Source organism: Agrilus planipennis, unplaced genomic scaffold (genome assembly GCF_000699045.2).
Source record: "Agrilus planipennis isolate EAB-ADULT unplaced genomic scaffold, Apla_2.0 scaffold337, whole genome shotgun sequence".
Taxonomy (NCBI): domain Eukaryota; kingdom Metazoa; phylum Arthropoda; class Insecta; order Coleoptera; family Buprestidae; genus Agrilus; species Agrilus planipennis.
Genome location: NW_020442013.1, coordinates 160,436 through 174,909, shown reverse-complemented (window position 1 = coordinate 174,909; position 14,474 = coordinate 160,436). Strand labels below are relative to the sequence as shown.

The window sequence follows — 14,474 nt, the reverse complement described above, 5'->3', positions numbered from 1 at the left end:
TATATTTTATGCAACTGTTATCACCTTCTCAAAGGTAATTGTGATATTTTATTAAAAAAAAAACATTATAATTACGATTATGATTGCATCAGAAATTATTGTACTTATACGATCTTGCAAATAAGAAATCATTTTTTTTACGTTAATGACACGTCCACGTAGGTAAATACGACACTTGTACCATTAGATGGTACTGTAAGCAATAAATTAATAATATACCCATTGTATTGTTATAATATGTAAATATAAGTTAAACAAGAAGCAGCATTAGTATCTATAAAATAAAAAAAGTAGAAAAAAAGAAACGAATTTTTTTTAAAAATGACCGATGGTTACGTCAAACGTTTTAATGGTTAGAAATAACGAAAATTTTTCTAAGGTGTAATAACTATGTAGGTAGGTACTAAAGTTGTGAAGTCCTTCAAATTGTGTGCATTTTATGTTCAGTTAAAACACATTTACACGCTGTTTGCAATATTTTTTATGTTATTGTTTTAACATGTAATAGAATTTAATAAATACTTTAGTAGATTGAGTGCAACGTTGCGGATGATATTTCTTTACCAGGACCGGAATTGAATTTATCTGTACTTTCAACCGTGGCGTGGGTTTTATTCACGCACGCTAAAAACTGACGATTTTTTTAGGCTAAATATTTGCAAAAATATGCACCGCTACAGTTAAAAAGCTGGTTTTGTATTCATAAAATATTAATGATTTAGATGACAGACACAGAACACAACACAAACAAACGGTAGAAATAAAGATAAAATATGAGGATGACTTACCAGGACAGTGCTTGGTTATGATACAATTATTCCCTAATAATAGGATGTCTTTGAGATGCATGGATCGTCTTGCTAAACCCAAGAGGAGATGCTCACCTGCGTGTGCACGCAAAAGTGCCACCTGGAACGGACAAATCAAAATCAGAAATTGAAAAATTATACTTGTATAATTTAGTATTAAAAGTCAGTTTCGTTGTCAAGGATAATCTCTGAAACGAAGAGTATAATTTTCAAAATCTTTTCTCCCTTGGAATGACTATATTTTGACTAAAGTTTTTGGTTAATATCACTAAGCTACAAGGGCAGAGCAGCGATGAGAAAAAGCAGAAATCAACATTCTTTTAGTTTTTCGAAATTTCAATATCCCGACTGGAATGCCCCATGTAGTGTGCAGGCCTCATATGGCATGCCGATATAGGGATTTCCCTTGTTTGCCCTAGGGGGCAACCTCATGAGGCCCACATCTGAGCTACCTACTTAGGGACCCTATTTGCACCCCCTTAAAATTCTAATTGGGATCAAATTAGTTCAGTCGTTTCTAAAATTGTACCCTTGGAAGATACACCAACCGTGGAATCAATTTTCCCTTATTTTTCATTAACACCTTTTAGCCCAAGTGAGTGATAAGCTTTAAATAAGTTGAAACTTGCTGGATTGTAATAGTTTCCAGCTGATAAACTGAGTAACATGAAACCATGACACATGTATACTTTGTAAAGACAATCGGTATTAAAAAATTGTTAGCTATACGAGAATGTTGCATAATAGAAATACTTTAATGTGATATTATTAATAATATTATTGTCTTTTGCTGTAATACAGTACCATAGTAAAAAGCGTTATTACATGATCTACAATGGCACAAGGAGGGACAGACAACGTGGTTCTACTCTGGGCAATTATGGGGAGGTGTGTGTTGGGCTGGTAGTGGGTTACTTATTATTCTGATTTATTATTTTCCTTATAATTAGTTAACCTTTGTTCTGAACGAAAGTATCATTTATGGAACATCGAAGATATTTTTGAAATAGGTCAACTTGTTTCTGAGATTACCATCGACTGCAAACGACTCACGAACTTCTCATCTAAATAAAATATTGTGTACATAGGTTTATAACTTACCTGATCATCGAGTTGCAATTCCGTAAAAGCAGGTATATATTTAGCCCATTCTACCAAGATCAACAACTGCTGCTTCATGGAATCGCACACATCATTGATACTTGCTAATTGCTTATTGGATAAATCGTAATCGTTGACTGGCGATGATCCCATTTGCTGCTGATCAAAACGTCGGAATAAATTATTTATACTCGGTAAAGCGTGCTTTGATTGAAATGGCAATTAAATACATTAGCTCCCTACATGGTCCCTACCGTACTCTTCATTTGTGTTAGTTCGCGCGTATTTAAAATTCAAAACTCTTAAATGTGAGGAACCTCTAAAAACTGTTTTTAAGTACAAAAGAAGTTTTTTTTAAAGGTACCTATATTACATTTTAAATGTTTGTATCTTACTTTCGACATGCAAGATATTTTGGATATTAGTTAAAGTTTCTTTTAAAACTGTCTGATAGAAATTTCTTGGAGTCGCTGTTGATTTAAGTAACGTTTTATTAAAAAGTTGTCATGGAATTTTAATGTTTTCAGTAACTACCTGCAAAGTTTACATGAATACATAACTAGTAAACGACAATGCGTGAGCATCTAATTTTGTATGTTTTTATGTATTTAACGAATAGTTTGCCAGAACGTTCAAGGCAAAGGCTGAAGCAAACAAATCCATAAATTCAATATCTAGTTAAACCTACATAGATTATAGTAAGTAAATGTTACAGATGTTTTAGTAACAAATCGAATTTGTGCTATCGTTTATCCGTAAATTGATTTATTCATTTTTAGAAAGGACTCACAATACTGATTAGGATTTAAAAGTAGATATACCAGTGCTACCATCATGATAGATGGCCAATGGTACTGTTAAGTAAAATCAGTTTCAAAGTTGTTAGAAGTACTAGAAGCAGAAATTCTTTTTCGCGAAACCATCGGAAGCAAACCCATGAAAAAAAGCAGTTTCTTAAGATTTTATCAAGAAAAATTACTTCTTAACTTTCTGTTAAGTGTTTTAAATGGTATCTCATTTTAGTTACATATTTATTTCTATATGTATTGTTAGCAAGTGTGTAATAAGAATGTCATAACAGGATAATCGGAAATTGGTTTCTACAATTGTTCTTATTACCATACCTATGATTGAACACCTGTATTAATTGTTTTTTAGTATTAAAAGAATTTACNTTTCGTTTTCGATATCTCAAGAACGGATTGAGATATCGCCCTCAACCAAAATTTTTTCGAAAGATATTATCATAATGAAGATCTGAAAGAAATTTGAACGAAATCGGTCAAGCCGTTTTTTTTTTATAAAAAAAAAAACGAATTAATTACAAACAATTTAATTAAAATACGTTCTAATCTAATCACAACAATGAAGTTACGGAATCAATAATAACGAAATATCATTATTCAAGACAGGGAATAACATATTATAATAACATATTATAATAAAAATTTGTTTATAACAAAATGAATTGTTATAAACAATCGATAAACAATAAAAAATAGTATTTACCAATTGACTGATGCAAGTACTCTATCAATTCGGTTTTCTCAGACGAAATACTGTTTCTTATGGGTTTATAAAATGACGAACTCTCAAACATTGTTTGTTATTTATTATTGTGCCGCGTTTTTTTCAAACTTTAGAAACGAATGTACTTTACAATAACTGTATTATCTAATGGGAAGTTAGTCGTATTAGCACCGACCAAAATGTGCTCAGACCAATTTTTTCGGTTGGAGTTATTAAAGGAAGTCAAGAAAATTTAAATGTGTATCAAAAATAAGGAGGCAATAAAAATTAGATTTTAAGTAATTAATTTTTAAAGCTGTTTTTTTATGTTGGCTTGATTGTTTGTTAAAATTTTAATGTTGAGAATGCGAGAGGTTAAAAGATACATACAATTAGGAGTATCAAAATTAAGTATAGGCAATAAAGAATATAATCAAAAACAAGACAGTCATAAATAAGCGAATTATTTCCTGGTTCATAAAAAGATTCAACATGTAATAGCCAAAAGATTGTATAATTATAATTTTTGATTACAATTAAAACTTACTAACCCCAAATCGAATCTGATGGAAGAGAAAGCTGAACTATATCTAACAGAAACATTTTTCGTGTAACTACTATTGAATTTATCATTAAAGACATGTTTACAATCTCTTCACCCCTACCTACCGAAATAATTTATGGCCAGAATTCCAAAAGTGCTTATTTAATATACTGAACAACCCCAAATGGTTTTAATATATTTTTTTGCAATTTGGTGGAATAAACAGTAAAATATGCGATTATTAAATTTCTGATTGTACACTTCAGTTTTGTTTTTTCGTTTTCTACAAATAATTAAAAATGTATATTCGCAAAGAAGTAATTTTAATATTTTTAATTTTAATAATTCTTTTTCACTTTCGTTTTTTTTCATTTAATTTTATTATTGTAGTAAACGTTTTGTATAGTTGACATTGAAAAAACTAGTTTTAGTGTTTCAAAAGCTATAAAATAGGTAAAAACAATTTTTTACTACTTTAATTTTGTAGTATCTGCGCCTTCCAAGAAAACAATCATTTAAGAGTTAGAAATTACAAAGATAGTCCGTGTATTGAAATTGTTTAATTTTTGTGTTGTGTATAATCGATTCGTGTTTTGTATAATCAATTTTACAATTGGTAACTTTAAAACAATAGAAACTGCTCGTAAGTTTTTTGATTTCGGTTTACGAATATTGTTAAGTTTTTGTTCGAACCTTAGTGTTAAATTAAATAAGACAAAAAATGTTTTGTTTCTCTGTTTAAGTTTTATTTTTATCAGTCATGTCCTTCGCTTATTTACTTTTGCAAGGAAATTTAAATGTTTGCACGAAGTCTGTAGCAGAAAATTTTAAATAAATAAAAACATAGACTGGAATATACTTCTAAAACTGTGGAATTACAGAAAAGATAGCTGCAAATTTGTTATATACTAGATACATAACCAGGTAATGTTAATTTATTAAAGAATGTAATTATTGCAGCTAAGGACATATTTAAGGACACTGTAAGTGCAGGGCACCTATTATTAACTAATGGTTACCTTTGCGGTTTTTCCGGTACTATATTATCCCTTTTAACTCGAGAGCTAGGAACTTTATGAATAATTGATGAAAATACGTCATTTGTAGAGTTTAGCTATTTTTTGAATAACACCACACTTGATTGAGTATATTTAAAACTTTTTTTTTTTCAACCTTGCTTAGAATACGATTCTCACTAAGTTTGTTCGCCCCACGCAATAGTCGAAATATGTTGTCAAAACTTCATTAAAATCGATCTATGCATTGATTATTAGTCAGGACAAGGTCCTTTATACATAGATTTCTTCATCCTCTCCTTTTAAAATCACGAAAATCCGTTTTAGTTTATAACGCGATTGCATCTTTTAATTGTACTCATTTATGACAATAAAACAAATAAACCATGCAAAAAATATAAATTATTCAGAGGCGCACCAAGCTTTATAAGTTTGAGGAAGAAAGGGGGGGGGCGTGTTTTATTACAAATGTCGTCTACATCTGAAATTTTTTTACCGACTGCAAGATTGAATGCATTTTTAATGGTAAAAAAACCTTTTTATGGTAATTAGTTCAGAATAAAAATTGGCTCGGATACAAGTCCAATTCCCTGAATGAAAATTCAAACTCTGACACTTGGTAATAAACCTTGGGAGGGGGTGTGTGTCACACCTTCACAAATCTGACTCGGTACGCCCCTGTGTTTATTCTGGGTTGTTTAAATTTCCACAATTAAAAATTGAAATAGTGAATATTTTTACCTCTAGTGCTGCCCCCACTTGTCTGGAAAGCATTTCGGCGTTAAGTAAGGAACTGACAGAAAGACCGTTGCCTTGAGTGTTATCCTCGTAACTTGGTCGGCGACAGCTTATCCTGTCTCTTTCATTTTGCACAGCTGAAAAGAATAAGCAATATTAGCAAAAAAAAAACGAATTTTATTAAACTTTAATTCGTCTATTACCTTCTTTTTTCATACCCGCCTTGAAGCATTTCCTTAGTCGACAGTATCGGCATTGATTTCTCTTATCTTTGTCGACGACACAATTTCTACTGAACCTGTAACAAAATAATTCTAAATAAAAACTCTTATTTTTGTTTTAAAACTAAATACAGTCAAATTTCACAACCCGGACCTCCTAAATGCCACTGTAGTACAACCTCGATAATTCGAACAACGAACAATTGAAGTCATAATCCGAAAAACCTTGATAGTCCGAACAAGTTCGAACAGCGCAAGCGTGGCAACGTCACATCGCTAGAGAAGCGGCTGCGGGAGACATACAAAATCATACATTTCGTCCATCTTACGAAACGATTGCGTTTACAGCTACGAAATGGCGCCAAAATGTAAAGATATTCCAATATCAATATAGGAAAAAGTTTACAGTACGGAGCTATGGTTACATCCTACCACTTATTTACGTTTCAGATTTGTTATAAACTTTGTATATAAATTTCTGTGTCTAATATAGCAGACAACTGCTCTTTGCAATATTTAGTTTGTATTATGGAGGTTGTATTGTAATTATTTTCTAATTAGAAAAAATTCGGAAAGGAAGGAAAATACGTGCTCTATCGTTACCCTTTTTAATATTTGTTTCGAAGACATTGCTTCTACGTATATTATCTTTATATCAGTGGCTAGATATACAAAAAATACAATTTTCTACAAAAGCACAATATTCTGTTGAAAGAAAACACTTTTTACCTGCATGTGTAAAGATGGTTTTTCCGTACGGAGCGCCTGAAAAACCCTTTACAACCATCGCAAGAGGCTGCCCCGTAATGTTTTCCCGTCGCCCGATCACCACAGATGGCGCAGTGTTGGCTTAGCACGCCGGCACCGGTATTCCCCGAATTTGTTGAGTTGCCCAGTGACGCCGCCATTGAGCTATTGCTCGCGGCCATGTTCATTTCCGAATCTGAAAAGAAAACAGAACATTAAGGAATTACAGTTATTTGAAATCGTTAGCAATTTATTTTATAAATAAACACTTGATACTCATTAATAATTAGAAAATGTGACGACAACACAATGTGTTGCTTTTGAATTAATTCACAATGTGCCCATTGCCAAAATGCAATGTGATTCAACATCAGTGGACAGTTAAGTCATTTTTGAGGCTTATGATCTCCTTAGGAGAAATAATAAATAAGTTAACAGTTTATTACCGTTATAGAATATACTGGGACACATAGTAACAATTTTTTTCAAAAACCTTTTTCACTAAACTGACACTTTTACTTGTATTTAATAAAATTGCAAAATTGTCGTACATACACCTTGCTTGCAAGCTTCACCTGTAATAACTTTATCAACTGCAAGTGATACGTTATTAAAATACTGAAATCATGCTAGATATATGTGTAATCCACTTAAAGCTTTATCATATCAGTTTACAAAAAATGTGTTATTTATAATACTTATTGATTAATGGCGTTAAGTTGTTTGTTTTATGAAAAAATACACGGCGTTTTTGCACAAAAGTACACTGTTTAAGTATCGCTCTTCAGTTGAAGAGTATTGTTTTAATTTCTATTGAAACTTTTTTATCAATACCACCCACATTGTGTAATAATTTCCCAAAGTTCGTATGGTAAATTCGTAAATCACTCAAGAAAAATCTGAACACAACTCATGAGTTGTTCTAATTTTTATTTATCTTATCTCATTTTCAGTAAAAAAGACTGAAGAACGTCAAGCTGACTTTTTTCTAACATTTTTTTTCTAATCATTGGTGACACAACTTTTATGTTGTAACTTACTCTGTTTACTATCCCTTATTTACGCCATTTTCTTTCTGAGTAACGAAGTTTTATTAGTTGACATTTAATTTATCTCAAAAAGTGCAATATCAACATCGGTCAGTCGACTGTCTCCATTTAACTCACATTTAATTAGTTTCTAAAAATATTTAAAAGAATAAATAATCTATTTCCTCTTCATACAGATATACGTATGGCATATTATTATTACACAACTATTTTCCTTCTTTTTATACAGAGTTTATACGTATAAAGTGGCACCAAAATTTATACGTATAAAGACAACTAAGGTGCACCAAAATTTTTCGGCTATGAAAACTACAAAGAAATTATTAAAAACTAACCTGGTACATCAAACATTTCATACGCTTCTCTTACACTCAATAAATAATCTTCATCCATATCGAAAGGGGTGGAAAAGCCGAGAGGCACGGACAGTTTTTTACAAGCGCATAAAAAGTCACATTGGCTAGGTCAGGTTCGAAGACAAATACATAATACAGTAAATTACATAAATATTAGTATGTAGCTGCAAACAACTCAGCCAAATTCTGCATGTGAACTGGCTATTTTAAAAAAAAATTTCCACTGAAACGTGACGACTTTTGTGAAAATAGTTTATCTTCACTTGGATCGTCTATTTTCTGGTGGGCGTGCATTTTATTCAATTTATGTATGCTTTACTTTTACATTTACCTACTTATGATATTGGCAAACAATTTACTTTAAATGTTTTTTAGAAAACAAAAAGGGAAAGTTTGGTGCAACTTCAACCTTTTACCATCAAGTGACATCGTAAAAAAGGTACAAAGAAAATAGTGTATTGGTAGAACCAAATCCTGAGACAAATAATGATGGATAGATAGACAGACAAGTTTAAAACTCGCGATTTTCAAGTTTTTTTAATTTTCCTCCATGATATTCCCTCAGTCCTAGAGTCTTAGTTCATCTAGAAGTACCCTACAGGATTTGATGATCACTGATACTTTAATGGGCAGATAGACAGTCAAATTTGAAACTGGAGATTTTCAGATTTTTCGCAATTTTCCACCATATTAGATCTTCCTCAGCTCAAAAGTGAAGGTTCGAGCATCCTAGTTCAACTAGAAATACCCTACAGGATCTGATGATCACTGATACTTTATGGGCAGATAGACAGTCAAATTTGAAACTGGAGATTTTCAGATTTTTCGCAATTTTCTACATTATTAGATCTTCCCTCAGCTCAAAAGTGAAGGTCCTAGCATCCTAGTTCAACTAGAAATACCCTACAGGATTTGATGATCAGTGACATTTTAATGGGCAGATAGATAGTCAAATTTGAAATTCNGTTTGTATCTTACTTTCGACATGCAAGATATTTTGGATATTAGTTAAAGTTTCTTTTAAAACTGTCTGATAGAAATTTCTTGGAGTCGCTGTTGATTGCTTGTAAATGCTTCGTCATTCAAATTAATAACAGACAATTATATCTTTCCTTGAAGAACGTACACCAAGTGTATTGCAAACTCACTTGATGACAATTTTTCTACGTATAGAATTTAAAACCAAAACGAAATGTTACAAAGCGTATTTTACGGATTCAATATAAGATTTATTGAGAAAAAAAATGTTTAAAAATACCTCCAACAGTAATAAACTAATAGAAACTGACCGAGCGATGTAATTGTTTATTGTTGAATAATACTAGTTTACAATTATATTTTATGCAACTGTTATCACCTTCTCAAAGGTAATTGTGATATTTTATTAAAAAAAAAACATTATAATTACGATTATGATTGCATCAGAAATTATTGTACTTATACGATCTTGCAAATAAGAAATCATTTTTTTTACGTTAATGACACGTCCACGTAGGTAAATACGACACCTGTACCATTAGATGGTACTGTAAGCAATAAATTAATAATATACCCATTGTATTGTTATAATATGTAAATATAAGTTAAACAAGAAGCAGCATTAGTATCTATAAAATAAAAAAAGTAGAAAAAANTTTCCACTGAAACGTGACGACTTTTGTGAAAATAGTTTATCTTCACTTGGATCGTCTATTTTCTGGTGGGCGTGCATTTTATTCAATTTATGTATGCTTTACTTTTACATTTACCTACTTATGATATTGGCAAACAATTTACTTTAAATGTTTTTTAGAAAACAAAAAGGGAAAGTTTGGTGCAACTTCAACCTTTTACCATCAAGTGACATCGTAAAAAAGGTACAAAGAAAATAGTGTATTGGTAGAACCAAATCCTGAGACAAATAATGATGGATAGATAGACAGACAAGTTTAAAACTCGCGATTTTCAAGTTTTTTTAATTTTCCTCCATGATATTCCCTCAGTCCTAGAGTCTTAGTTCATCTAGAAGTACCCTACAGGATTTGATGATCACTGATACTTTAATGGGCAGATAGACAGTCAAATTTGAAACTGGAGATTTTCAGATTTTTCGCAATTTTCCACCATATTAGATCTTCCTCAGCTCAAAAGTGAAGGTTCGAGCATCCTAGTTCAACTAGAAATACCCTACAGGATCTGATGATCACTGATACTTTATGGGCAGATAGACAGTCAAATTTGAAACTGGAGATTTTCAGATTTTTCGCAATTTTCTACATTATTAGATCTTCCCTCAGCTCAAAAGTGAAGGTCCTAGCATCCTAGTTCAACTAGAAATACCCTACAGGATTTGATGATCAGTGACATTTTAATGGGCAGATAGATAGTCAAATTTGAAATTCACGATTGTTAGATTTTTCGGAACTTTCGCTAAAATTTGAAGGTCCTAGCATCCTAGTTCAACTAGAAATACCTTACAGTATCTTATGATCTGTGATACGTTCGATGGACCGATAGATAGACAAACTTGAAACTCGCGATTTTTAGATTTTTCGCAATTTCCCACCACATAAGCTCATCCCACAGTTCAAATTTGAAGGTCTAAGCTCTACCAGAAGTATCCTATATGGTTTGATGATCGCTGATATTGACAAACAGACCAACTAAAATGAAGTGATATGAAACCCTAAACACTGAATGGCTGTTCAGGATCGTATGGACCATGCATAATGTAGGATTTCGTAATTATTTTTACGTAATACCTAGTCATTTAGAACTGAGTCTAAATCAAAAGTTGATAGCGAGAACACTTGCGGTCAATACCCATGGTATAGAAGTTCCAAAACAAAAAAAGATAGTTTAAAGACATAACAACAATAAATCCTGAAGTTTAATTAATTTTTCTTGGAAACGTTGTAAATTGCTTTCGAAAAAATCCCGAAATGAAAAGAGAGGTTTATCTCTTATCTTAATAAATAGAAGCTTTATTATTTTGGAATTTTATAGGTTTGTTATTTTTCAACCGATAATCTTTGTACATTCCGAACCGGAAAAAATACTTGCTTTATAAACTTGAGTAGATTTACAAAAACAATTTCGTCGAATTAAAAGTAGGTAATGCAGCTGTGTGCATTTTATCATTAATGCATTTATTTTATTCACTGCTGCTGTTGTCAAGTGAACACAAAAATATATTTTAAATCATTATCACCTGTGTAGGTATTAGATGGCTTCAGATATTTGTTGGTTCAAAATGTGACAATTTTCGAAATAGCATCTTTCTTGTAGTCAAACATCATAGAACGTCCTCAATAATTCGTTTGGCACTTTGCAACAAATCTAATAATATCTGCCAAAGCCAAATTTCCTAATACTTCTGTTTGTCAAAAATATTAAAGTAAACAAAATTCTTCAGCCGTTGGAATTATACCAATGCTCTATCTTTTTAATAAATGTATTCGTACATTGTATACTATGCAACAATTTCAGATGTGATGTTTATCGTCAAATTATATTTAAATAATTACCATACTAAATGAGACATGCAAGATATTTTGGATATTAGTTAAAGTTTCTTTTAAAACTGTCTGATAGAAATTTCTTGGAGTCGCTGTTGATTTAAGTAACGTTTTATTAAAAAGTTGTCATGGAATTTTAATGTTTTCAGTAACTACCTGCAAAGTTTACATGAATACATAACTAGTAAACGACAATGCGTGAGCATCTAATTTTGTATGTTTTTATGTATTTAACGAATAGTTTGCCAGAACGTTCAAGGCAAAGGCTGAAGCAAACAAATCCATAAATTCAATATCTAGTTAAACCTACATAGATTATAGTAAGTAAATGTTACAGATGTTTTAGTAACAAATCGAATTTGTGCTATCGTTTATCCGTAAATTGATTTATTCATTTTTAGAAAGGACTCACAATACTGATTAGGATTTAAAAGTAGATATACCAGTGCTACCATCATGATAGATGGCCAATGGTACTGTTAAGTAAAATCAGTTTCAAAGTTGTTAGAAGTACTAGAAGCAGAAATTTTTTTTCGCGAAACCATCGGAAGCAAACCCATGAAAAAAAGCAGTTTCTTAAGATTTTATCAAGAAAAATTACTTCTTAACTTTCTGTTAAGTGTTTTAAATGGTATCTCATTTTAGTTACATTTTTATTTCTATATGTATTGTTAGCAAGTGTGTAATAAGAATGTCATAACAGGATAATCGGAAATTGGTTTCTACAATTGTTNTGGCGTTTTTACGTTAATCATGACTATGTAGCGTTACACAGCTGGTAACCTTTAATTAGTAGTATAAAAAAATGTTAAGATTATTGATTTTCACTGAAAATATGTTAACCTTGACCGTCAAAAACATTACGTAATCGGTCATCTTGTTGAAACTATCTTGCAATTTAGCCACACAAAAACTGGATCATTATCATGTTAGGATAGTTTCAGCTTATATATATATATATATAACCCTAAATGCTACAATTTTGCCAATTAACAAAGCCATCAAGATGAAAATGAGCTTCATCGTTGAAGATGATTTTATTCAAAAAATCACCATCTAGCTGCTGTTTTTTCACAACCTCACGATTTTTACATTTTTCGCAGTTTTCCACCATATAAGATATTCATGCAGCTCAAATTTGAAGGTTCTAACATCCTAGTTCAACTAGAAATACCCTACAGGATTTGATGATCAGTGACACGTTAATGGGCAGACAGATAGTCAAATTTGAAACTCGCGATTTTTAGATTTTTCGCAATTTTCCATCATATAAGATGATCCATAACTCAACCAGAAATGTCCCATATGGTTTGTGTTTGTTGTCTGTGTAACGCTCTACCTTTAATAACCCTGAACTATCAGCTACCACCCCCCTCACCCTGTCTTTTATTTTACCGTACAAATTTCTTTTTCATTGTGTACCAAGTGGGCCAAACCGATCACGTAATAGACGTTAGTGCTTAGTGGTGTGAAAAATCTTCACTGAACACCTTTGTAGATCGCATTGCATTCTAAATTAATGTGGACTTTGATCAATATATACACAAATGCAGAAAAATAATCAAGCAATTCTGCATAAGTAAGTTAAAATATGCTTATGAAAAAGAAGACAATTTGTCAATATTAATTTTTATTGAAATGACCTGTACAAGACTTCTATAATCATTTAAAAACAAATGGGGTGTTACTTTTGGCAATAAAAATTCATATTTTTAAACATTTAAACAATAAAGAGTTGTCTATACATATATTGTAGTGCAATTTTGTCGAAAAGTTAAGCTGAACAATCTATTTATTTGATGAGACATTATTTGTGTTTAAAACAAGAATGACTTGAGGCAAAAATTGCAGTAACAGTATTATTTTTAACGTTGCTTGGCAGTCATTCAGATCTCTTTGACATCTTGTTCTGTCTAAAGAATCATCAGTTACATTTTCAAAAATTCGATACAATTGGAAAATCAGAGTAGAAGAATTTACTTTATAATGTAAGAAATTTTCAAAAAATTTAAATAAAATAGGTAATTTAAATTAAGTTTTCTTTTTGTGTAAACTATAATGGAATTTACATTTCAGGAAAATTCTAATGTCTTATGGAGCTGTATCTTCTTTCCTAAGTATTACATTGTAAAAACTTATTAATCCGATCAATATCCCTTGAATCTTTAACCATCTAATTTAACAAGTGAACACTTTGAAGGTATAGAGCATACTAAAAAGTTCGAAGTTCAACATCAAAATAAAGCTCTAAAGATTTGAAGTACTTTTTAGTTATAAAATTGCCTTCTTTAGAGATTGACGAAAGAGTTCTTACAAGTCCCTAAAAAAGATAACTTATTGTTGCCGAAACGTACTTCAGATGTTTAGTATAGTGCTTTGACGTTGGGGTTTGAGTTACATGTCGTGTGTATTGAAGTTTTTCTTGGTTTTCTAGAGATTTAAATGCCATCCCTGCAGAATCAATAATGTATTAAAACTAAACTTTTATCCTTAACCTTAATAAAATAGTTAATAAATTGTGTACGTAATAATTCTTAACTCTATTACAATTTATTAGTTATTAAATAATTTATGAGAAATTTTATGAGACAGCGGAAAATTAGTGTTAAATGTTTCATACATAATATTTTGGGATTCGCGACTATACTCAAACAGTATTTAATAATAGATTACATTGTCTATAATTAACTGTTAAATTAGTGTTTCATTCAAAAGTAGGTACTGTTTTAAGGGGGAAAGGTAGGCTGGTTTAGTGTCTAGTCAGTTTAAACAGTTTGGCAGAAAAACGCAACATTGCTCACAAACTTTTATTTATAGAATGAAAGTTATTCCTGGGCGTCTAAGAATGAGTCTTTTTAAATGAAAGTCTAATTTTGAGTGAGAGAAA

General features: G+C 31.1%; 1 protein-coding gene across 11 annotated transcripts in view; it reads right to left on the bottom strand.

Annotated features, from left to right (window-relative positions):
- Window positions 1–14,474, bottom strand: part of LOC108742110 (transcription factor HNF-4 homolog) — a 41,154-nt gene that overhangs the window by 10,456 nt on the left and 16,224 nt on the right. For 7 of the 11 annotated variants that reach the window (XM_018477149.2, XM_018477145.2, XM_018477148.2 and 4 more), the window contains exons 2-6: window positions 6,668–6,881; window positions 5,921–6,015; window positions 5,721–5,854; window positions 1,911–2,069; window positions 789–909 (exon numbers count right to left, since the gene is read on the bottom strand). In XM_018477149.2, coding sequence (XP_018332651.1) covers window positions 789–909; window positions 1,911–2,069; window positions 5,721–5,854; window positions 5,921–6,015; window positions 6,668–6,881 — 723 coding nt within the window. Of the gene's footprint in view, window positions 1–788; window positions 910–1,910; window positions 2,070–5,720; window positions 5,855–5,920; window positions 6,016–6,667; window positions 6,882–7,131; window positions 7,268–14,474 lie in introns of those variants that run through there. The other 4 variants (XM_018477146.2, XM_018477151.2, XM_018477153.2 and 1 more) reach the window with 2 other exon arrangements.